The sequence below is a fragment of the Plectropomus leopardus genome, chromosome 16, assembly GCF_026936395.1.
Source record: "Plectropomus leopardus strain MGB_pleo_1.0 chromosome 16, ASM2693639v1, whole genome shotgun sequence".
NCBI lineage: Eukaryota > Metazoa > Chordata > Actinopteri > Perciformes > Serranidae > Plectropomus > Plectropomus leopardus.
In genome coordinates this window covers 700001-710000 of record NC_142191.1, presented here as the reverse complement: position 1 = coordinate 710000, position 10000 = coordinate 700001, and the positions used below count along the sequence as shown (strand labels likewise).

Sequence of the window (10000 nt, the reverse complement as noted above, 5' to 3'; positions counted from 1 at the left end):
CTCGGTGACTCGACATGTTTGAAAACCTGCTGCTGTTTTTGTTTTTGGGTTCGGAGCTGTGAGCTGCTGACTCAGCGTGAGTTTGACCGAACACGAACAGTAATCAGATTATCGTCGGACGTCCGGACGACTCGTCGCAGGTCGTTCGTCGTTCATGTCGAGTCACTTTAAACGCTCGACCTGTCGGCAGCCGACAGACGCGTTGATTTTAACTTGAACGGTTCGTTTTTGGCGTTTCTGCAGCAGCTGATCGTCTGAATAAATCTATTAAAGTTTCACTTTAATTATATTAAATCAAATAAAAATAAAACCGCGATCGTCTCTGCGGCTTTGAGCTGACGGGATCTGAATCAGTCACACGTCTGCTGGATTATTATGGGATAGATTCTCATGTTCAGCTCAAGGACTTCTCGGTGATTTTCAAGGATTCTAATGACTCTCAAGACTCCTCAGACACATTTTCACCCAAAAACTTTCCAGGACTCCAGGAGTTAAACGTTTGAGACCGAACTTTTTCTGAAACGACCATCGATGCCCAAAATAACGAACCCAGAACAGGATTAAAACTGAATATATGATTTTAGTTTAGGGACTGTTCAGTATTTATGGGGGGCTGACGAGGGACCGACAATTTTTAAAGATTCTCTTTTTTTCCATTTTTGAAGAAAACTTTTTAAATTTTTTTGACAAGTTTCATTGACTTTTTAGCTTTTCTTTTATTTTTTGGGTGTTTTTGGCGATTATCGTACACATTTCCCTGATTTTCCACACACTTTCATCCTTGTGGATTCTCAGTTTTTGAAAATATGTAGTTTTGATTTTGAGAATCCTTCAAAAAGCTGGAAAAAATACAAAATATTCACGTATATTTCCACGTGCTGAGGAGGATTGTACGATGTGATTAAACGCTCTGAGAAGTTGTGAGTGTTAATATTGGAGATAAAAACAAAATAAACACCCATCTGGCCCTTTAAGGCGCCGCGTGACGTCCAATCAGAGATGAATAAACTCGCTCAGTTCCAGCTGATTTATTCAGTCGTCAACAAACAGACTTCATCGTGAAGGAAAGTTACGCCGTTTCCTTCCTGCTGCAAAGAAAAACTCGGGACGGCCCTTTCATTTTTTTCCTCTTTTCTTTTATATTGCACAAAAATAATGATCAAAAAAACAAATATGTGCCGTTAATGGTATTAAAAAAAGTAACAGAAAATCCAGTTTCTCTCTCGCAGCGATATACATAAACTCCTCCGCTTTAAACTATTTTACACAACATATACACGCTCCTCCCTTTCACAATAAAGGTCTCACTTCCTGTCTGTACACGCATTTAAAACAACAGCGAGGCGTTAAAGCAAGGCAGGTCGGCCGGATCTGAACCGACGCGCTCAGAAACAAACAATCATATTCATCAGTCTGAAGAAGAAGAAGAAGAAGAAGAAGAAGAAGTGCCTGAAATCCTGCGGTCGTTCCCTTTGACGGTACAAAAATATGCCTGAAAATACTTTTACTTTTTGATATTTTAAAAAAAGATGAGGTATGTTTGGTTATGTAAATATCAAAAAATGCTTCCTGACATTCCAAGTTTTTGGGTTTTTAAACGTTTCCCCGCAACCTGGAGAAAAACCCAAAATACCAAATAAAAAACGGAGGAAAAACTCAGATAAAAGAGTCGTGCAGTCCGTAAACAAACAGAGATTCGCATCCTGATATTTAGTGTTCGTTAAATTTCGTTAGAGTCATTTCTGGACGGGATGCATATTCAGATCATTTTTCAGACTCGAGCGACACCGAAAACTCAACAAGCTGAAGTTACGTCTTTCTAAAATTCGATCAAATCGATCACCCCCACGAGAGTAAGTTCATTTAACTACGACTTTTAACCGATTTCACAGCAAACTTTGAAGTTCTCTGAAATTTTGGTTGTATTTAATTAATTCAGCAAAGTTGTTGCAACTTAAAAATGACGAGTGAAATTAAATGATCATTTCTAAGCGAAGCCGCTCAGGATTTGAAGTAGATCTGGTCACTCAGACTGGGCAGATATTTAACCCCGTGTTAACACCTACAGTGTGTTTAATATGCAAGTCTGATGACTGTTTCCTTTATTTTGAAAGATGGCTCATATTAATATTTATTAAACGGCGAAACATGGAGTCAAAGAAAAAAGACAGAGTCTGTTTCTGTGATATAATCCTGATAATGATTTCATCTTTGTTTTTCTTACTTTATCAAATTCAATCAGTTTCTTTACTGAAGTAAACTCGACTATTCAGTCAAGTCACAGCAACTTAGAAAAGCAAGTTAATTTCACTCATCATTATTAAGTTGACTTCTCAGCAAATTAAGTAAATACAAATAAATTTAGATAAATCTCGGAAATAGAAAGTAAACACGACTTATGAGTATTAATATTTGCTCACCCTTTTCACGGCGTCGGTAATCTAGTTTTTACTTTATTTTTAGGAGTAAGATCAGCTTGTCAGATTTCTCGGTGCTGAACAGAAAATCCATAAAACCTGCTGAGGTGATTTAGTTGAATTCATTTTTTGCTGAAGTACCACAGTGTGTGTCCGGGTCCGGGTCTCCCCAAAATCACAGCCGCTCCCCGCGCACTGAGCCCGGGCAGCAGCAGACGGACACCCCGCTGCCTGACCGGCTCTGGAGCTCCAGAACCAGCTCATACCGGCTTCCCGGGGCCGGGCCGGGCCAGCCCTCGGTGGGATCAGTAGGTGAAGACCAGGTCCGAGAAGTTGGCCTCCAGCCAGTTCCCGGCGATCATCTCGCTGAGCTCCGGGGTGCAGTAATCCGGGAAGTCGAAGTGGGATCCGCGGCTGCCCTCCCCGCACGAGTCCAGGTCTTTGTCCACCAGCGACAGGCTCAGGTTCCCCGGGGCCGAACCGGACGACGAGCTCCACGGCTCGGAGGAGGCGTGGAGGCCGGCCAGGAGGCTCAGGGTGAAGTCGGTGCCCTCGGCGGGGAGCTCGTCCAGGTCCTCCCCGCAGGAGGAGGAGGAGCCGGACCGGGGCGAGGACGCGGGGGACAGGGAGGCCGGGTGGGCGCCGGTGCCCTGCCGGGTGATGTTCTTGAAGCTGTAGAAGAGCCGCCCGGAGGACCCGTACGCGCCGGTCCCCTCCGGGTCCAGGGCGGCGGAGCTCAGGCCGAACCGGGCCGGCTCCTCCTCCTCCTCCTCCTCCGCTTTGAACTCCTCCTCGGAGTCTTCCTCATCTTCATCGTCGTCCTCGTCGTCGGTGAAGTCCCGTTTCACGAACTTGTCGGTTTTGAAGCCGGAGCTGAGCAGGTACCGATACCGGGGGTCCGGCGGGAGCTGGCCGGCCGCTCGGCCCGGACACCCCGCCGCATTGCTCGGCTTCAGCTTGGACAGTTTCTTGGTTCCGGTCCCGGACGAGGACAGGTTTTTATTCCCCGGTCTGACAGAGACTTTCTCCGGGGACTGAGCCGCCGGTTTCCCCGCAGGAAACGCGCAGCCGTCCGTCTTGGGCTTCTTCTTGGGCCGGTACTTGTAGTCCGGGTAGTCCGCCATGTGCTTGAGCCGGAGCCGCTCCGCCTCCCGGATGAACGGGATCTTCTCGGTGTCTTTTAACATCTTCCAGCGCTTCCCGAGCCGCTTGGAGATCTCGGCGTTGTGCATGTCCGGAGCCTGCTCCATGATCTTCCGCCGCTCGATCTTCGACCAGACCATGAAGGCGTTCATCGGCCTCTTGATGTGCCCGGATGCGGTCTTACACCAGTCCGCCTTCTGCGGCACCGAGGCCGCCAGCAGCTCGCCCTCCTCCGGGTCCCGGGACCCGCCGTGGCTCCTCGCCCCGCCGTGCTCCGTCTGCTGAACCATGATCCGGGTTACCGTCTCAGACCACCGGAGCGACACTCTGACCGCTTTATTTGGGTTTTACCGGTTTTTTCAGGCGCCGCTCCGCGTCACACCGACAGCATCTCCGCGTCTGTTCAAACTTCCAAACCGGCCTCTTATTAACCGGCTGATCATGCGCGCGACCTCACCGCCCTCAGCCAATCGCCGCTCTTCTTCTCCGAAATCTTCCCGCCTCCGCAGCGCTCTCGACCAATCGCAGCTCTCCTGCCGTCCCCGCGTGCCCGCCCACCGCCGCCCGGCCGTTACTCCAATTCACTTTCAATTGACGGATCGTGCGCTGAAAGTGATCGATATTTACCGCGTTTTGATCGGAGGTTAACTGCATTAAATCACAGGATCGATACTTAGAGAGCGTCTGGATCAAAGTAAACACGGTTTAACGTCAATTCTCACACTTTAGGTCTGCGTGTGTGGATGGGAATATTAGGGACTGTTCAGTATTCATGGGGGGGGCTTCATTTTTGAAGCACTGGGGGGGGGGCTTTTTATTTTGGCTGAACTGAGGGGCACACCGCTTTAAATGAATGTTAATAGGTATTTTTTAAATTATTTAACATTTTAAAAGAATGTTTGGAAGGTGTGTTTGAACCCAAAAAAGATTTAGTTGAACTGACGCAATAATTTCACTTTTTCTGACGTCGTGTAAATGTACTGACTGTGACTGGCTCGCAGACACTCGAGTCGTGTCGCATGACGCCGGTTAGTCGAACGCTCCATCTGCCCCACGATCGCCAACGCAGACGTCTTCAGACGCAAGAATCGAAACTCTGACTGTTTAGTGCCAAAATGTTTCTCAAATTTTAGGACATTTCTAGGATTTAAGGACTATTGTCAGATTTGAGGGCATTTCTAGGACTTTAGGACATTTTCAGAATTTTAGGACATTTCTGATGTTTTAGGACATTTCTGGTGTTTTAGGACATTTCTGGTGTTTTAGGACATTTCTGGTGTTTTAGGACATTAGTGTCTTAGCTGTGTCCTCGGTGTGGCCGCTCTATTCTGAGGCTGTTTTATTCACTCTGGCAGCTTCTGGATGTTAAAAGTACAAAAACAATTCACAGTATGAATCACTTTATTTTTATTGTCGATTAGGAAATGGTTGGGGGCCACCAGGGGCCCAATCAGGGGCCAGATTGTTGAGTTTCACTGCCAGAGTGCATAAAAAGTTCAAAACTGAGCAAAAATCTTTGGAAAGAAACATGAAACAATTCAACATACTAAAGAAAAACTCCTGATACCGCCGACAGTGACGGCGCTCATCCACAGCCGAGCACACGTGCACCGATCATCCGTGTGACCGTCAGAGGAAACGCCGTCCTGACTCGTGAGGTCCTCTCACAGTCCAGAGTCCTCTGAGGATCTCTGGTTTTAGTGAAAAATCCGTCACACGTTTAAACGGAGACATTACAGCTCGACGCACTCGAGTCCTGACCGAGGCGTCAGACACGGGACAGGCGTGTCAGACGAAAACTCAGATCCGGCTCAGTGATCACTGATTCTTAAAACTCACTTTTATGTGAAGTCACCTTCATTTGTTTAATTATTATTATTATAATCGTCTTTTTTCTGCTCAGTTTTCTGACCAGTCTCCTCCTGACGTCCCGCTCTGACAGCTTTCACCTATAATTTAATTCGTTTACCTCTTCATTCATCTGTTTCTCATCTTATCTCTCATTTATTCCCACCGAAGTGATGTCGTCTTGTTATATGATGACTTATATTATTTTTTAGATCTTGTGAAACTTATTTGTTTGTGCTTTAACTGTCTTTTGTGATCTGCACGCTTTATTTCTTTTATTTGCTGTATTCGTGTTGACGTTTTGAATCTGCTTCTGGACGTTTTGTTTGACTTCAGTCTTTTCTCTTTTTGGTACGTTTGTTGCTGTGTAGTTTATTATTCCCGGAGTTCCTGCCTTATTATTATTATTATTATTATTATTATTATTATTATTATTATTATTGTTAATAAAAAACCTGTGAGAGAAAATAGTGAGAAAATGTTGAAATATTCTGTGACTGAATGACCTGAAACAGAAACAGCTTCCATGAAAAACTGCAGAAAAGCGACTTCCCAAAACACGTCAGAGGAAGTGCAGCAGAGAGCTGCTGCTCCTCCCCCGAGGAGAGCGCCGCCGACACCAATGAGGAGGCTGTTTTTTGTTTTTAAAAAAATGCATTTCCTTTGTGATGTGAAGGAGCCGCTGAGCTGCAGAAATCAGCTCAGTCAGAGCGAGACGCCGTTTACACGCCAACACGTCTGCCGTGACACGCTGAACTTCAGCGCAGTTACTCAGCCAGCAGGAAACTTTCATACATATATACATACACACATATAATATTCTATTGATTATTGATCATCTTTCCTATCAGACTGTTTCACCTCTGCAGCTGCAGCAGCTCGACCTTTGACCTCTAACAGCTCACAGAACAAAACAGCCACATTCCTGAGTAACAGCTCATGTATGTGAATGGATGGCCCCACACACACACACACACACACACACACACACACACACACACACACACACACACACACACACACACACACACACACACACACACACACACACACACACACACACACACACACACACACACACACACACACACACACACACACACACACACACACACACACACACACAATGGCAGCATTAGCAGCAGCTGCAGTTTGTTTTCACATGTAAAAATCTCATTTGAGCTTCAGATCAGGCTTCATGTTAAGACCATCTCCCGTCATCTGATCCTGGATCAGCAGATTTGTCTGTCTTTAAACTTTTTTTTAGGGTTTTCTTTTTTCCTTTAATTTTTTTTTTTGGGGGGTTTAGAGCTTTGGTGATTTTTTTGTTTTTCTGTTGTTTATGTTTATTTATTTATTTTGACATTTCATTTTTCCTTTAAAAGTGTTGATTTGTCTTTTATAACTTTTGGTAACATTTTTTGTTCTTGAAATACTTTTGGGCATGTTTTCATTTTTTTATCTAGTTTTTTTTTTATCTTTGGTGTTTTTGTCTCTCTTTAAAAAAAAAGTAAACTTTTGCATGTTTTAAAGATAAACGTTAGGGACGGTCCTTACACGGTGTGTTATTACTGTTATTGCTCTCAACATCACTGACGTGTCGGCGTGCTGCACTTCCTGTGACCTGATTTCATGATATTGAGACGCTTTTTTGGCTTCGCTGTGAGGAGCTGGTGGAGGAGCTGATGGAGGAGCTGGTGGAGGAGCTGATGGAGGAGCTGGTGGAGGAGCTGATGGAGGAGCTGGTGGAGGAGCTGGTGGAGGAGCTGGTGGAGGAGCTGGTGGAGGAGCTGGTGGAGGAGCTGGTGGAGGAGCTGATGGAGGAGCTGGTGGAGGAGCTGGTGGAGGAGCTGGTGGAGGAGCTGATGGAGGAGCTGGTGGAGGAGCTGGTGGAGGAGCTGGTGGAGGAGCTGATGGAGGAGCTGGTGGAGGAGCTGATGGAGGAGCTGGTGGAGGAGCTGGTGGAGGAGCTGGTGGAGGAGCTGATGGAGGGAGCTCACTGAGGAGTTATTGGCTCTTCTGAAGCAGTTTTGTGTGAGTTTGTTGTTCTGCGGCCGATTTTGTCTTCATCACGCGAGCTCCTCGCTGAGCCCGTCTTTGACGTGCGTATGGAGCTGTGGGCTTGTTGGGGGTCGGATGTATTTGCATCTGCGAGGAGCTTCATGTCACCTAAATCCTCCTCAATCACAGCGGCAGCAGAAAACATGAAAGAAAACAGGGAGATATTCTGCAGTAAACAAGGGAGTTTGAGCTAAAATTACCCAAAATTTTAAAAGAAGAAAAATAAAACAAACACTTACATTTTTAAGGATGACAAAAATTAAACAAATTAAATGACCAAAGGTTTTATCACAAAATTATTTTAAAAATCACCAAAAGTTTTTAGAAAAAATGAAAATCATCAAAAATTGTTTTTTTCTGAATCACCAAACATTTTACAGGAAAAAAATCACCAAAATAAACTAACTAACTAACAAGTAACTAACTAACTAACTAAATCCATAAACAAATAAATACATTTTGTTTGACTAAAACTTTAAAATAAAAAAAACAAAAACACTATTTGTCCTCCACCTCGCAGGCCTGCGACATCAGCTGGTGGAGGATCAGAGCAGCAGGTTTTAAGTCAGAAGCAGCACTTTTTTTCCTGTAGAAAAGAGTTTTTTCCTGAAATGTAAATCCGGCCTGGAGCTCTTTTCACATTCATGCAGCAGCTCATTAACACCGTGACACACTGAGCTGAGATCAGATAAACATCCATCACACGAATGCAGGAAACACCGAAAACACGTCTGAACACGACCTCAGGCGACCTGGACCCCACCAGGAACTCCATCCTGAAGCCATCAACCATCTGTTTCCATCGGGAGTCTGTTTCCACCGGGAGTCTGTTTCCACCGGGAGTCTGTTTCCACCGGGAGTCTGTTTCCACCGGGAGTCTGCTTCTACCAGGAGTCTGTTTCCACCGGGAGTCTGTTTCCACCGGGAGTCTGTTTCCACCGGGAGTCTGTTTCCACCGGGAGTCTGCTTCTACCAGGAGTCAGAAGGGGAAATTTTCCACAGAAACATCATCAGAAACATTTCTTTATTTTCAGCCAGCAAACAGAAGAAAATCTGCCTCCACTGATGTTTCTGTCTGTTCGGAGAGGATCCGATTTGGAGAGAGAAGAGTCGGAGGCTCAAAAATAAAGTCTAACCCTCTAAAACCTGCAGCCACATCACTTCACAAATATTTAACTCTGAAATCTGAGCACGTTGGTGTATTTTTTTTCAAGACATGGGGGAAAGAAAGGCATGAGCAACTTGGTAAGAAATGTTCCACAAATTGCAAAAACATCAGTACCTTTGGAAAAATTATTTAAAAAAATTATTAATTAGCTAAGGGGAAACTATTTTTATAATGATCAGTTACTTTTTAATAAACTAATTTCCTGCTAATTTTGGGTTTATTTCTTCTTTCCATGTTTTTGAAAGAAATCTCGTGTATTTGCTCTGTTTAAAATGGTTAATTAAATGTTTATTTTAACTTTTTTTTCAGGGGGTAGAGAGACAGAGAAAAGGAGGATTTGGACTCTTTGTGTTGGTCGACCTGAAGCTGAATATCTGTCAGGAAACATGAGACGAAGCTTCAGGCAGCAGAAACTCAAACACACGGCTGCAGATGTTCGGGACGCTGCTGAGGAGCTGTGATTGTGTTTCCTCTGAAAAATGATGGACGCAGATAATAAATGGTTAAAGTGACCAGACTGATACGAGTAAAACATCTCTCTTGACTAATTCTGATAATGTCGTATTTTCAGTTAAAGTCGGAAACTCTTTTGGAGCGTTTGTAACCTGAGAAGTTTGGCCTGATTGCTTCAAAAACACTGACAGAAGGCGGCGAGCAACGAAAGAAGGAAATCACACGAAAAATTAGCAAAATAAAAACTAATGTTGTATATTGTAAAACAAAACTAAACAAAGTAAAACAAAGAATAAAAAATGCATAAAAAATACAACAACACTAACTTAACTTTAAATATGTAAAAATGATCATTATAAATATATATATATATATATGTATATATATATATTTATTTTTTTCCTAATTTTTTTCTCAACAGTTTATTGAACATTTGTTATGTTGCTCGTTGCCTTTTTTCCACGTTTTGCTCCGCGGTTGAAGGCTCTGAGAGCAGGACGAGGAAAGTGATGTCACTCCAGGATTCAAGGGGTTAAATATCTTCCACAAAATGTTTATATTTGATTAGAAACTGTGTTGTTGGTTCTGGATGATGATTATCTATAACGAGTTGTGATGATGTTTTCTCTTCGTGTGAGCGGTGACGTGAAGCGGAGGCCTTTAAATGTTCCACATCCTAAACACTCGGCTGATAACTGAAATCAGAGTCGTATTCAGCGTAAACACAACCTCATCAACACTCCTCACACCCAAAGACGTTTTCATTAAAATAAAATAATGATCTGAGGAGTTCAGGAGGTCCAGATGAAGCTGTTCGGGATATTTAAAGTTTCAATCAGCAGAAAAAGTAAAAGGACAAATAAAAGTCAAACTGCAGACTCAGAGTGCTGCAATTTGAGTGAAATGACCC

The 10000-nt window shown here is 44.0% G+C and overlaps 2 protein-coding genes and 1 long non-coding RNA gene across 11 annotated transcripts in view; all 3 read right to left on the bottom strand.

The window, feature by feature from the left end:
• LOC148186777 (uncharacterized) overlaps positions 1 to 593 on the bottom strand; it is a 17639-nt gene extending 17046 nt beyond the window's left edge. Inside the window, exon 1 of the long non-coding RNA XR_015779239.1 lies at positions 1 to 593. This exon is cut by the window's left edge and continues 955 nt beyond it. This is a non-coding gene — a long non-coding RNA (uncharacterized LOC148186777).
• An 824-nt stretch (positions 594 to 1417) lies between these two features.
• Positions 1418 to 4022, bottom strand: sox11b (SRY-box transcription factor 11b). Its single transcript, XM_042503124.2, has one exon. The coding sequence runs from the start codon at positions 3848 to 3850 to the stop codon at positions 2723 to 2725; it is 1128 nt and encodes a 375-aa protein (XP_042359058.1). The 5' UTR covers positions 3851 to 4022; the 3' UTR covers positions 1418 to 2722.
• Positions 4023 to 7662: 3640 nt separating this feature from the next.
• Positions 7663 to 10000, bottom strand: part of LOC148186776 (uncharacterized) — a 29574-nt gene continuing 27236 nt past the window's right edge. For 6 of the 9 annotated variants that reach the window (XR_015779232.1, XR_015779234.1, XM_088089852.1 and 3 more), the window contains one exon: positions 7663 to 8438. Coding sequence is in view for 4 of the 9 variants with exons in the window: in XM_088089852.1 (XP_087945978.1) it covers positions 8169 to 8438 (270 nt within the window). In the remaining 5 variants the exon portion in view is untranslated. Of the gene's footprint in view, positions 9110 to 10000 lie in introns of all 9 variants that reach the window. The other 3 variants (XR_015779235.1, XR_015779233.1, XR_015779236.1) reach the window with 1 other exon arrangement.

Coding starts and splice junctions, on each gene's coding strand:
- sox11b (XM_042503124.2), bottom strand. CDS start 3,850: ATGGTTCAGCAGACGGAGCACGGCGGGGCGAGGAGCCACGGCGGGTCC.